The sequence below is a fragment of the Carassius carassius genome, chromosome 13 (assembly GCF_963082965.1).
Source record: "Carassius carassius chromosome 13, fCarCar2.1, whole genome shotgun sequence".
NCBI classification, from domain to species: domain Eukaryota; kingdom Metazoa; phylum Chordata; class Actinopteri; order Cypriniformes; family Cyprinidae; genus Carassius; species Carassius carassius.
In genome coordinates, this window is record NC_081767.1 from 26,519,934 (window position 1) to 26,534,858 (window position 14,925).

The 14,925-nt window shown below is 36.7% G+C and overlaps 1 protein-coding gene across 2 annotated transcripts in view; it reads right to left on the reverse strand.

Annotated features, from left to right (window-relative positions):
• LOC132156239 (vesicular glutamate transporter 3-like) overlaps nt 1–14,925 on the reverse strand; it is a 19,390-nt gene continuing 4,465 nt past the window's right edge. The window contains exons 1-12 of one of the 2 annotated variants that reach the window (XM_059565149.1): nt 9,938–10,716; nt 7,562–7,817; nt 6,411–6,529; nt 4,939–5,053; nt 4,486–4,573; nt 2,981–3,067; nt 2,703–2,845; nt 2,445–2,594; nt 2,204–2,336; nt 1,867–1,977; nt 1,487–1,614; nt 1–582 (exon numbers count right to left, since the gene is read on the reverse strand). In XM_059565149.1, coding sequence (XP_059421132.1) covers nt 238–582; nt 1,487–1,614; nt 1,867–1,977; nt 2,204–2,336; nt 2,445–2,594; nt 2,703–2,845; nt 2,981–3,067; nt 4,486–4,573; nt 4,939–5,053; nt 6,411–6,529; nt 7,562–7,817; nt 9,938–10,035 — 1,773 coding nt within the window. In that variant the 5' untranslated portion in view covers nt 10,036–10,716 and the 3' untranslated portion in view covers nt 1–237. Of the gene's footprint in view, nt 583–1,486; nt 1,615–1,866; nt 1,978–2,203; nt 2,337–2,444; nt 2,595–2,702; nt 2,846–2,980; nt 3,068–4,485; nt 4,574–4,938; nt 5,054–6,410; nt 6,530–7,561; nt 7,818–9,937; nt 10,717–14,925 lie in introns of those variants that run through there. The other variant, XM_059565150.1, reaches the window with a different exon arrangement.

Below are 14,925 nucleotides of genomic sequence, written 5' to 3' on the forward strand. Positions count from 1 at the left end.
CTTCATTATGTCTGCCTACAGCTGTCAAATTAACTACTCACAGATCATTCTGGTGTGACTGATCCAGCTTCTACAGCAGGATGAAATCATAAAGCAAGCCATCCAAAAGATTTCTTCACAACTCAGATATACTGCTGTGTCAAATGTCAGGTGGAATGTCGTAGTCCCAGGGTGGCTTACTTAAATAAATACTGCTACACCTCAGCACTCAGTCTTGAGAGTTTGATCACCAAAATGTCATTGATACTCATTCTGATATTCCCCATTTTCATAATGATTTGATCCGTGATCTTCATCTGCTTGCATGGTCACCCCTCTCTTCTTCTTCCAGCCTTGCTTGCGGCTTGCAGAGCTTTCTGTGGTTCCATAGGTCTTCTGCTTGGTGGCCAGGGCACTGTCACATTTGGGCTCGGTCTCATCAGCCAGCTCATCTTCCCCGATGATGCCACATTTCTCATCGCTGGTGTTCTCAGGATCAGCCCAGTCCTGCTTCTCACCAGAGGCAAAGATGGCATAGAAGATCACGCCAGTGTAATGCACCATGGAAGCAATCACAAAGACATGCTGCCATTCTAGTCGAGTCTGTTGATGACAAGAGAAAAGTGATGAGGATATGCAATATATGTTTGTGTAAATAATAATAATTATAACGTCACTAAACTGTACATACATAATTGAACATAGGCAGCTGTTACCTTAAAGAGATATTTCTTATTGATCTTACCCATTAAAATATTTTTGCTCTTGTAACCTTTTTTTTAACATTATTAAATTTACTAAAATATGATCATTTTGGTTATCTGTGAAAACATTTCTACAGTTTATCACTATAGATCAGTGTTTTTTTTTTCTTTTTTACTTAAATGACTCTCATTAATCAAAACAATATTCGAAGGCTCCATGATATAGACTATTTCCAGCATTTCTGTCATAAATTATGACAAAGCTGCTCGTTTTTTAGCAGAAAGAAGGAGTATCGATCTATTACATTATATAACCACTATTAACTTTTGGAATTTTCAAGATCTTCAGTTAAAAACAACAGTTATTGAGTAGGGGAAAATACATATTTTTATTTAAATATTTTAATTATATATAATATATTATATTATAATATATTTATATTTTGTGTTTTATTATAAACACATTTTCATTTACATCTTTTAGCATTTAAGAGTTTATTTTAATATATTATATAACAATTATACATTATAATGTATAATACATAATAATTGAATAATTTTTATATATATTTTAGTCATCTTGAGGCCCCCTTAGAAGTGTGCTGAGACCCCCTATTTGAGCACCACTGCTATAGATATTCATGTCATGTCAAAAATTCCCCTTATCTAATATTAGGGAAATGACTTCATCTTGAAAGAAGGAATCTATCTGCATGGGATCTCATAGATAAAAAAAAATAAAATCCTTGTGCATATAGTATGATTTTTTTCTATGTACAAGAATAAGGTGATGAAGTGAATACCTTGTGTTTGGTAAGTGCTCCAACAATGAGGGGGCAAACCATGCCAGACAGGGTACCTACTCCATTAGAGATGCCCATAAGTATACTGGCATAGCGAGGAGCTATGTCCAGATGGTTTACGTTGAATCCTTTGTCACAGAAATACAGAAATACATTTCACATATTTAGATATTTTCCTGTGTCATTTTAAAAACTAATATTCCAGGTTGTATCATCATATTCTTTCCACTTTGTTCTTTTACTACAACTGAGTAACCCAAATTATTGAAGCTGGAGAGGTGGCATAAGTACAAAGAAAAAGATTACAATCAGACAAAGCCAAATGGCACAGGAATATGTTGACTGACACTCTGATGACTGACACCTGTCTCATGTGTCACCTGATATCGCAAATCCACTGAAGCCCACTGCCAGGATGAGGAATGAGATGGCCACTGCACGTGTGTGTGAGTACCCGACCACCAGCAGCAACGTGGCCTCCATGCCAAAACCTGTGGACGAGAAGTTAACGCATGATGAGTTGAAAAGCAACATTTAAAACTTTTACAAATGCCTCTCTAATGCAAGAATGCTTTGTGTAAACTGTTCCTAATTGTTTTGCTTTTTAAGCCTAATGTGTGTATTTTTGATACCTTCACTTATCCTAAATTAATATGCATATGCCTAAGCTGATGGCTGAACTCTCAACCAATGACATGAGCTTGGGACTTTGCATACCTCCACAGTTCATGATTTTGCGCACGTTTGTAGTAGAGAGGATTTTCCGACTCCTCAGAAAGTCGGCCAATTGGCCTCCTATTGGCACAATGATCGTCATCACCATGTGAGGCACCGCTGACAAAATGCCCACCTGTAACAGCCCGACATCATGTAGTTAGCCTATTAGATTGAATTGTACTGAAAAGCACTGGTAGTTAAAATCACAGATTCTGTAACTCAAAATCCCATCAGAGCCCACCTTGCTTATGGGGAATCCAAAGACCTCTTCAAAGTAAGCTGGCTGACTAATGAGCAGGAGGTAAAAGGTCCAGCTACGGCAGAAGTTTGCCACAATAATGGCATAGACAGGCATAGATGTAAAGAATTCACGCCAAGGAGTTTTAAATTTCTACAAAGAGAGAAAACAGACGTTTTCACAAAGTAGTTTAGGATATTACATGACCATCTTAACATTAAATGTATTGAATCAAATGCATGAAAGAAGACTTTGGACTACCTCAGTAGTGCTCATTAAATTTGCTCCTTCCCCAATAGAGGTCTCAATGTATGTCCTTTCTTCCTCACTGATGGTGGGATGGATCGCTGGACTGTCATAAGCCAGCAGAAGCCAGAAAGTATACCATATTATGCCAAACACACCTGGATATGAGCACAGAACCACACATCTCTGATCATTTCTGATCATCTGATCTGATCACTTTACACATGAACACTTTCATTCATTCATTCATTCATTCTTTACCAGTACATTTTAAAGGCCTATCCTAAACTCACCATATATATAGAAGACAGAGGGCCAGCCTACATACTGCACTAATATTCCAGCCAGTGGCATGGCTATCACAGCTCCTGCATAAGACCCTGTCAACCAGAACACACACACACACACACATAGGTGTAATTAAGAAAGTTAAATTAAGAGGGAGGACATTAATCCAACTGCAATATTCCCATTACATTTACAGTACAATCATTTGAAGCCATTGTGGGGGTTGCCTCATAGCTTTCAGTGGAAAACTGGCATGATTGGTTTGGTTCAGCTTTGAGAGAGCAGAATCAGTGCTGTTCATTTTAATGTAGTAACTTACAAATTAACCTACAGATTCTCATATATTTGGGGGACTTTTTAAGGAATGCTTTATCCAATAATAAAGATTCTGTCATTTACCCAAGTTGTCAAGCTATTAGGGCTTTTCAGCAGTAAATACCAATGCCAGGATTCAAGCCCTTCATCAAACTTGCAGGGTAACAATGTAATCTGCTCAGTGCAGCTACTTCAGACCTCAGAACAACATGTGCCTCCGCCTGAAGGACAGGCTGGCTGCTGCAGGAAATGAGATTTTAATGAAAAGGTGTCTTAATGTATATTTTATTACTCGATGCACTTGTAAACCTTCCTGTTTGGCGTAGGCAAGGGTTTTCAAGTGAGGTTTTGAACACAGAAGATGGTGCTGCTTCATTCGTGTCAACAGAAGAACGCCTCTTTCACATAAAGAAGGTGAAGCTGTGTGTAGAGCGTCTTCATTTAGTGGTCACGTCAAGCACTGTTTGAAGCACAGGTTGTCATGGCACCTGTTTGTTGTGAAAGATGGCTGTTTTAATGCATTTGAGGGGTAATGAGCATTGGAATAAAGAGCAACAGACGAATGGTCAATTGGACATTAACTTAAATTGAGAATGATTTTTGAGAATCTTTGTCTTGAGTGTTTACTTCTACTGCAGACACAGGTACAGACAGATTTGTATATGGAAGCATTAAATTTAGTATTTAAAGGAAAAGCAGTGAGTGATGAACATCAGGATGGTAAAATAATGTTTTATTTTTACATTTTTCAGTCATATTTTCTGAAAGTTATATTGTTATGTCCGTTTTTATGATTGAATCACTTTATCATTTATTCAAATGACTCATTAAAAAACTGATTCATTTGATAAATAAACAAGTGGACCAGCTTAATTCGGAAGTGCACGCAACTTTTACTATTCCTGCTATAGAAATATATGGTAAAATGGTAAGAGCTAGTATGCGGTTGCAAATTCAGCAAGTGGTTCTATGCGAATAACTCACTGAATCATTCACTCAAACGATTTGTTCAAACATTGATTCATTCATTCTCATAGACGTAATGGTTGCTTCTGCTTCAGATTTTATTTGAAGCTATTTTGCTGGTAAAGATAAATACATTGTTAAAGTAAATATATGAAGTGTTTTTTGTAATGTCTGTTATGTTATGTCTCCTGACCTTTTCAACAAAATATTCTGTCACAAACCTACTCACCACAGAATGAGGTAGTAGCCAGACGGCTTCTTTCCAAAGGAGGAGCCCATTTACTCCACATTCCATGGCAGGCTGGATATGTGACACCCTGAGAACATAATGCACGGTTAGTAGCTTAGTATCTGCTTTCTTTCTTTCTTTCTTTCTTTCTTTTTAATCAAAATGGGTAATCCAATAGTGACCAATTAATACTTAAAGGAATAGTTCACTCATAATAGTTTAAGTCAGTGTAGACATTCTATTCGCCTTTTGCATTTCACTAAAGAATAAAGTCATGGGTTTGTAATGACATGCAGATGAGTAAATATTGACAGAATTGTCAACAGATTACTGCTTTAAATACACTGAGCATTAGCATACCATTTAAAATAAATATGTAAAATGTAAAGTAATGTCACAAAAAGTAAATATTTTATGACATGTTTTAAGATGAGGTCACTGGTGGCCGCTCACCTCCACCAGTCCCTGTAAGATTCGCACAAACAGGACACAGCCATAGTGAACCCTGGCAGCTGATGGAATAAACATGTTTAGCAGTGACGTCAAGAAAATAGCTGCTCCGAACACCCTGAGAAACAGTTCAGAGACATTTGGTAATGTTAGTTAATTCTGTTATCATGGATTCCATGTGAAGCAATATAAAAACAAAGCGATCTTAAATAACACAAAAAGCATACACAGTCAGGATAGCACTTTATTATATACACTTTATTTTAATGTGTCCTTGTTACAGTGTAATTATACATACATATAAGTACTGAGTAATATTAATTAACTACTGTACATGGTTAGGGTTTCGATTTAGGTTTGGCTTAGGGTTACTTGCATGTAATTATGCATAATTAATTGTTATTATAATAGCAAGAACATGTAACATTTAACAAGGACACCTTTAAATAAAGTGTTACCGTTATTTTAATAACTGAATTGAACAACACTAACATCAGTCCTCATTCTGACATTAAAACATGATGTAACAGAACCATGATGTAAAATCAAAATGCATTAGAATTGAACGGAATAGTTTGAAGCACAAGTGCAACATCCTATTCAATGATTATTAGTGATGTACTAAAATAACTAAACTGAAATAAAAATGAATAACAACTTATAAAAAACTTAAATGTCAAAGCACACAACAAAATTACTAAAACATTTACTCAAATGACATTGAAAACAGAAAATATGCACACACAAAAAAATAACTAATAATAACATATTTATAAAATACATAGTAGTATCTCAATTATACTAAAACAACACTGTTCTAATGGTACAGCTTTTATTTAGCATTTACAGTGGGATTAAGTTCAATTAATGATCTTTCATATGCATATGCAAGTTTGATTGGATATCCAACTGGATTGAACTTATCAAAATAAGACATTTTTACCTTCAATATTTTTGCTAATTAATGATCAAAGGTAGATTTGATTGATAAGAAAATGCTAGATTTTTTTTATTCAAAATTTACTTCCCTTAAAAACCCCATCAGTTTGAAAAGGCATGATGCTAGCTAGTGTAGCTACATCACCGGATCACACAAAAAAAAAAGAGTTATTTTGGTTCATTCAGTTGTCCTTTATCTCCATTTAATCCATCAATCTACTTCCCCCTTTTCCCTCAAAACAGTGTGTAAGTGACACTTGTAATATTCCAGTGGCTGGTGTTTCAGTGAGAGATCTACTGCTGGATCTTTCATTATTAATTCTGTCAGCCACGTGTCCTCTTTTCCTGTGAGGCTTTTATTACAAGACAGCTATCGCCCCTCTAATCAACACAAGGCACAAATTTAACCCTCACAGCCCTGACCGCTGCACTCGTCTGGTCCCTTGGGTCTTCAAACACCTTTTAACAGTGAATGTGATATGAGAGCTATAATATGGAACATACTTCTGCCATCCAAACGTGGCATGGGGCCTCACCTGTTTGCTGCTAGTTTATTAGAGATGAAACCTCCAGGGATTTGAGTAACAATGTAGCCCCAGAAAAAAGAGCCATGTATCAAGCCCACTGTCTCTGGATCCCAATTAAACTGAGCTGGCTGAAAGAGACAAGAATTAGAGGAGACCGCGTTATATAATTTATAAAAGAAAGAAAATAATAATAATACAAAAAACTTTTGTAGACACATTTCTGTGCATAATATAAATTAATTATCACAAGACATGAATAGTTAAATGACCTTGTGAATGTGTGTGTGTGTGTGTGTGTGTGTGTGTGTGTGTGTGTGTGTGTGTGTGTGTGTGTGTGTGTGTGTGTGTGTGTGTGTGTGAGTCGTGTAATCCTCCCAATGTGTGTTATGACAGGAAATTACAGAAAATTTTGGCCAACTATCAAAAAAGTGATGACAATTCAAGTCAGAACAAAAGAAGATAATCGGCTCTTTGACCTTGAAAGCTGAAGAAGTCAAACGGACTATCTTTTATATATATATATATATATATATATATATATATATATATATATATATATATATATATATATATATATATAAATAGAGTATATATATAAATAGAGTATACATTTTTCCTCAAAACTAAATGTGTATGTGTATATATTACCAAGTTGCCCATAGAATAATTTAATACAATAATAATTTATATAATTTTATAAATACAATCATTTCTAAATTTATTGCATGTTGTATTTTGTAAATGTTGTATGTTGTAAAATAAAATATAATCTATAATGTATAGATTTACATATATACAGTCTTAAAGGGATAGTTCACCCCAAAATGAAAATGTTGTCCTCATTTTCTCACCCTCATGTTGTTCCATGACTCCCATTAACCTCCATTCTTTGTATTTCTTTTTTTTTTCATACTGTGGAAGTCGATAGCTACTGGCAACAGTTCTTCAAAATATCTTTTGTGTGTGTGTTCAATAGAAGAAAGACAATCACACAGGTTTGGGACAACATGAGGGTGAGTAAATGATGCCAACATTTTCAATTTTGGGTAAACTTTCCCTTTACCTTTCGTATTTTGAAAACCTCTTGTTCTAACTTTAAAAGAGATGAGTGTATGAGAATGGTAATTTGCCATTTTCAGTTTATATGTTCCAAGTTTCACCTGCATGACAGCAGTCCCATTGATGTAGACAGTGTTGTTGTTAACCATTTCTACAATGGCTACACCGAGGTTGCAGCGGATGCCAAACGAGATGCAAAAGCCAAGGCCGCTGAGGATGGCAATGATGTAACGTTTGGGGAGGCCAAAGCAGCCACAATCGAAAATAGGTGGGCTGCGATTAGGGGCCGCCACTGGTCGACCATCTTCTGTCAGCTCAATGTTGTCCTCTTCAGCCACATTAGAGCCATCGATTTTCCTATCATAGGTTAAGAATTGCTTTAGAAATGGCTTGCAGTGGTCAAAAAGAACAAAATAATAATTATATGACTCCATAATTGATGTATAAACCACAACTGGACCTCTTTTTGGATTGCAAAAGTAGCTTTAGATTCATTTAGATTCAGTGCTGTTTGCAAGTGATATACCCACATTTATGAGTGATGGGTGGACTCAGTTAGAAAGGGGCCAGAAGAGGTTGCCAGAGTGTGGCATTGAAAAGGTCATATTGAGTTTGGTGCTCCCTCCATCTCACTGCACGCACCTGTTCCATTACTGAACCTGCATCTTTCCTCTCATCCTCCACCTCACAGGAATTACTTTCATCTGTCTATTTTGAAATGCACACCTGAGTTCTTCCACATACAGACGAAGGAGCTCACTAAAAGCTGTATACTGTTAGTTTGTGAATGGAGGATCAAGAGGAATCATTTCAAGAGCCTGTTCCTGATCTCTGTGAAGCATTATTATTGCACATTTGAGGTGAAGTCCTGGTCTGGTACAGTCTTGAAATCACACAAATAAATCTTTTTCTATTGTGAACAATCAGATTAGAAAAAAACATTGTTTCCATATGTTGTTTATCTTTTCCATATCTTTGATTTTAGTAACAGCATGAATAGAGACTCTATAGATTGGTTTAAAATTTCCATAAGATAAAAAAAGGTTACAGTCAAATGTAACCAATGAAATAAAGGATGTTATCACCTAAACATCACAAAGTCATATGCAAGGACTAACAACAACCGCTAAAGATTTTACATAATAATGACCCAGCCATGTCACTTTTTACCACAAGTAAAAATAAATAAATAAATATATATATATATAATGAACCGTATTAGATGCCATTCTATCTCAGCATAGCATTGTATTCTCTTAAATAAAACATGTGGCAAACAGCTTCTATACACTTACTGTGTTTTCTATCATGAACACTTCCAGTTTCTTTTCAAAAGCAGGTACTCTATTAGATATTGTTGTCATTGCTATTTTAGGAATATAAAATCTATTTTTAATAATATTTGTTGCTTTTGGAAATGGCATTGCTCTTAAGCAAATATTATAATACTCTACTTTGTCTTAAATAAATGATGGTGCATTTTATATCTGCTTTTATTCACAAATCTAAATTAAATCATGTTTAATTTAAACACTGAAAAATTAAGTCATTTTTTTAGGTAGGAATGAGAATAAATATTGCATGACTTGTTGTTAAATTATTTAGTGTGCACCCATATATTAATTTTCCCTCTCTATAGTTCTACAAGCTCTAAGAGATTTCCTGTCAATATTACAGACACAGGAAATTATTTACATTATCTCACATATAAAGCTGTCTAATGTGCAAGACATATGTGACATGTTTTTGGCTCTAATGTGAAATCTTAAGGTTTTTACTCTCTCCAGATGTATTAGATATTAAATATGTATGGAAAGACCTAGAAAACTAAATAATGTTTTTAAATTACTGGCCAAGATACAAAGTGAAAATATTAGGTTTGTGCCTGATAATGTAGTGATATTTCAAGATGCCCATACAAGCAATGATATCCTGTGGCAACATTTTGATATGTATATTTATATAAAAATGCATGTAAGAATTGAAGATGTTTTTACTTTCTTGGATAAACAATTTGCAGTGTATAGAAATACTCTGAAAACTGTTTTTCAAACATTAAAACATAATATAATTTTTCATAAAATTATACCAGCATCCCTCATCACAAAAAACTTTGAAAACATAATATAACTCTCCATAGTTCTATATATTCGATTCTATGGTATTGTAGTTTCTCTCTGTACTTTATATGTATAATATATATATATATATATATATATATATATATATATATATATATATCACAGTCTATTCTTTGCCATTTCTTTTTTTAAATGATATTTTGTGTTGAATGTTATTTCTCCCAAAAATTTGCTGCTCAATAAATTTTAAGTTGATTTCACAATTCTAAATCCTTTCCCATAATTTAATTTAATTTAATTTAATACCAAAAGCATGATGCAGCACATATATGCAAGCAATCTCCTCATATCTTCCACTTAGTGCTTAGACTCCAATTCAGCTGCCTTCACACTTACTTCTGCAGGTTCCCCAGAGAGTCGCCAACATTGTTCTTCAACTCCTCCTTCCCTGGTTTGAGCTTCTCCTTTAGACCCGCAAACCCCCCCAGTGGCATTTCTCCTTCCCTTGCTCTTCTGTCCCTCAAACACTTGTCTTCTCACTCTTCTGCTTTTGCAGAAAAAAAGGAGCAGGATATCCACTAGGCGCTGGTGTGCATCCTTTCCTGTGCTGGACTGAGATGGTCTAGGTGTGCTGGAGGGGAGGAGGAGAGATGCTGAGCCAGAGACGGAACAGAGAGAATGAAGAGGAGGGACTTTAGTTTGGACGGTCTGGGTACAATACTTCATGCGGTTTGGGCTGAGAACATCCAGAAACAAGGCACTAGGAGAAAATGGGGTGAATCCGGTCTTTGGTTCAGTGTATCGGCATTGTGGAAGTTATGCTGGCATACATCAATAATGGAAACTCCGGCGTTCTCCTCTGCTCCCTCACAGACAGTGACAGAAGATGCCAAACACCTGCCTCTTCTCCAACCCCTCCCTTCTTGGTCTTACCCATACGAAAGCAGGGCAAAGAGAGTGACTAGCAGAACTCATTAAATATTGACAGCGAAGTCAAGGATCGCAGGCTCGAGGTTGTATGATATGAGCAGGTGTAACAAGATACTGTGTCTTCTAGTCCCAGTCTAACCCTTATCCCGAGGAACAGTTCTTGGGGTTCATGGATCAAACGTATTACCGTCAACAACCAGAAACTGACATAAAGGTTCAAACTGTGAGGGCCGTTGCACTGTAGCTGATGCACAAAAGTCACACTTGCAATTTAATTCTATTGCTTTTATAAGTAAAGGGCTGCACCTTTTCCCCGTGAAATCCTCTTTTACGCAATAATCATCAAAAATGCAGTGTGCTTTAAAAATTCAGATATTGAGGTCTAAAAAATTCATTGGTAGTCTGCACTCTGCACGGCTCGCAGGCTGTGTTTCACTGATGCCTGTTATAGAGCCTCAATAGTATGTTTGAATAAAATCTGGACCTTCCTCAATGAAGGTCTGCCATTCGGTGCAAGGGCCTGAAAAACTGAGAGAAACAAGGACTTAGTATTTTCCACAATCAAAATGAAGATATGCATCATGCAAATTAAGGTTCGTGACCTACAAAATGTGAAGCAAAATAATAATAATTATACAAATAACAATGCAAAAATTATAAAATATAATAATAATAATAATCATAAAAATGTTAAAGTGTTGGTCTGGAAAAAACTCTACACTGTGGGGTTGGTTTAACACCTGCACTTTTAAAGGTGCTCTAAGTGATGTCACACATTTTTTAGGCCAAAACATTTTTTGTCACATCCAACAAACATCTCCTCACTATCCGCTAGCTGCTTGTCCCCTGAACACACTGTAAAAAAAATGGGGTCTCTCTAGACACCATAGGCTCCACAAACAACAAGAAAAACAAACTGGGCTCACCGACACCACAAAACATAACAAACTGTTCCAGCCAATAACCGACAAGAAAGATTTGGGGGTGGGGTTTGGGGGGTTAGTGCACGGATGAGGTGGAGGGAGGGTCTAGCTAGCCTCCGTTTTGTTTGACAACAATTTGAATGTCAACAAGAAGTTAGGACTCCCAGCATCGCTTAGAGCACCTTTAATTTAGGGTAGAGTGGGAGGAAAACGCCCCCTACTGTTTTTCCCCAAAATAACCACTGGATAAAGTCGAGATACACTTTTGTTGTAACCAGAGTGATGTTGAAGTATTCACCATGAAGCTTACACTGCACCCCCCCCCCCCCAGGAGGCATGGCTTAATTTCTCTGTCCTTTAATAAGTTACCTGAAGTTAGCATCAGGTAGCTAGTTAGCTTGCCAGATAGCATAAGCTAACAATATTTTTGTAATTCAGAATATTTTGAAATTCATAATTATAGTATATATTATTAATATTAAGCTAAAACTGCCTGTAGTCTGGTTTTGCTGTAAATGTATAAAGCTAATTGTTTGTCAGTCTAGGGGCATTTAACCCACATAATTTTTTGAATCTGTTGATTTAAAAATATATATATATTTATGAAAAGGTGCCGCATCACTGACCCATAAACCTTTACTAAAGTTGTATATTACATATTGAAAGTACAGTCGTGGCCAAAAGTTTTGAGAATTACATAAATATTGGAAAATTGGAAAAGTTGCTGCTTAAGTTTTTATAATAGCAATTTGCATATACTCCAGAATGTTATGAAGAGTGATCAGATGAATTGCATAGTCCTTCTTTGCCATGAAAATTAACTTAATCCCAAAAAAACCTTTCCACTGCATTTCATTGCTGTCATTAAAGGACCTGCTGAGATCATTTCAGTAATCGTCTTGTTAACTCAGGTGAGAATGTTGACGAGCACAAGGCTGGAGATCATTATGTCAGGCTGATTGGGTTAGAATGGCAGACTTGACATGTTAAAAGGAGGGTGATGCTTGAAATCATTGTTCTTCCATTGTTAACCATGGTGATCTGCAAAGAAACGCGTGCAGCCATCATTGCGTTGCATAAAAATGGCTTCACAGGCAAGGATATTGTGGCTACTAAGATTGCACCTAAATCAACAATTTATAGGATCATCAAGAACTTCAAGGAAAGAGGTTCAATTCTTGTAAAGAAGGCTTCAGGGCGTCCAAGAAAGTCCAGCAAGCGCCAGGATCGTCTCCTAAAGAGGATTCAGCTGCGGGATCGGAGTGCCACCAGTGCAGAGCTTGCTCAGGAATGGCAGCAGGCAGGTGTGAGTGCATCTGCACGCACAGTGAGGCCAAGACTTTTGGAAGATGGCCTGGTGTCAAGAAGGGCAGCAAAGAAGCCACTTCTCTTCAAAAAAACATCAGGGACAGATGGATCTTCTGCAGAAAGTATAGTGAATGGACTGCTGAGGACTGGGGCAAAGTCATATTCTCAGATGAAGCCCCTTTCCGATTGTTTGGGGCATCTGGAAAAAAGGCTTGTCCGGAGAAGAAAAGGTGAGCGCTACCATCAGTCCTGTGTCATGCCAACAGTAAAGCATCCTGACACCATTCATGTGTGGGGTTGCTTCTCATCCAAGGGAGTGGGCTCACTCACAATTCTGCCCAAAAACACAGCCATGAATAAAGAATGGTACCAAAACACCCTCCAACAGCAACTTCTTCCAACAATCCAACAACAGTTTGCTGAAGAACAATGCATTTTCCAGCACGATGGAGCACCGTGCCATAAGGCAAAAGTGATAACTAAGTGGCTCAGAGACCAGAATGTTGAAATTTTGGGTCCATGGCCTGGAAACTCCCCAGATCTTAATCCCATTGAGAACTTGTGGTCAATCCTCAAGAGGTGGGTGCACAAACAAAAACCCACTAATTCTGACAAACTCCAAGAAGTGATTATGAAAGAATGGGTTGCTATCAGTCAGGATTTGGCCCAGAAGTTGATTGAGAGCATGCCCAGTCGAATTGCAGAGGTCCTGAAAAAGAAGGGCCAACACTGCAAATACTGACTCTTTGCATAAATGTCATGTAATTGTCGATAAAAGCCTTTGAAACGTATGAAGTGCTTGTAATTATATTTCAGTACATCACAGAAACAACTGAAACAAAGATCTAAAAGCAGTTTAGCAGCAAACTTTTTGAAAACTAATATTTATGTAATTCTCAAAACTTTTGGCCACGACTGTATAGTGTATCTTAAGAGCAAAAGCTGGTACAAGGCACTGTTTTTAAAGAGAAGAGTGACATCTAGTGGATCACAGGAGCCAATGTGCAGCTGCCAATATGATTTAAAATGTAAACATCACACACACACATATATAGCTCTCCCTCCCTCCCTCCCTCCCTCCCTCTCTCTCTCTCTCTCTCTCTCTCTCTCTATATATATATATATATATATATATATATATCCATATATACATACATATACATATATATTAGTGGTGGGCCGTTATCGGCGTTAACGTGCTGCGTTAACGGGAGACTCTTATCGGGGGACAAAAAAAAATATCTCCGTTAATCTATTCTCAAAGTTGGGTTGGGAGCTGGGTCTATACTAAGCTATGATGACTTTCACCTTGATATTTTATATAACCGACTGGCTGAGGCCAGCCTAAAAAGATGCTCAGGACAGTTGCTGCTGCGCATCGTCACGAAAGCTTATCTTTTTCACGTGTTTTTTTTAAAGCCTTACCGCTTGTCGATTTAAACATTAAAGCATCCAAACACAAGACGCGGAAAAGCTGAACAGAGTAGTTGGTTACTCGCGCCGAGAGAGAGAGAGACGCGTAGGCTATCACGCGCAGCAACACTGAACCGAGCTCTCTTCTGCGAACTTCTCCTCGAAGTCCCTCCTGCACCTGAACGAACAAATACAAATCGCAGTTTGAACAAACAAAAAGATGTGAAAAAGCCCAATTCAGTATCTACTCGCGGTGTTCTGGTGTTCAGGGCTCACGCAGAGAAAGGCGTCTCAAAACGCTTGAACACCGAATTTGCTTATTTTTGCTTTTGTGCCGACAAATACATACAAAATAAGTCAAAATATCCACCTTGGAAATTATGCTCGAAAAAACTGTCAGTTATTTCTTAAGTGAAAGTAAACAGTTGAGGGAAAAAATGGGATGTGTATTATATTGGATGCGTTCATCATCTCTTAAAGTGACCGCGCCTAATTTAGCTACTGGCTGCTGTAATGTTAATCCAAGAAAATGAAAATGAAAATCACTCACTGCTCTTGACTGAATTACTTTGTAGTTTTAACAGTCAAACCAAAAATTATTCAGACACCAGATATAATTTTTGATATATATATATATATATATATATATATATATATATATAGCAAAACTGTAATAATGTGAAAAATGTTGAAGGTGTCTGAATAAATGTAGGTTTGATTGTATATTTAATTTTTACATTGAAGACTATTCAGTGCTATTTTACACTTAATTGTTTGGTTTCTGTACCTTGACACCTACAAACTTGAAAA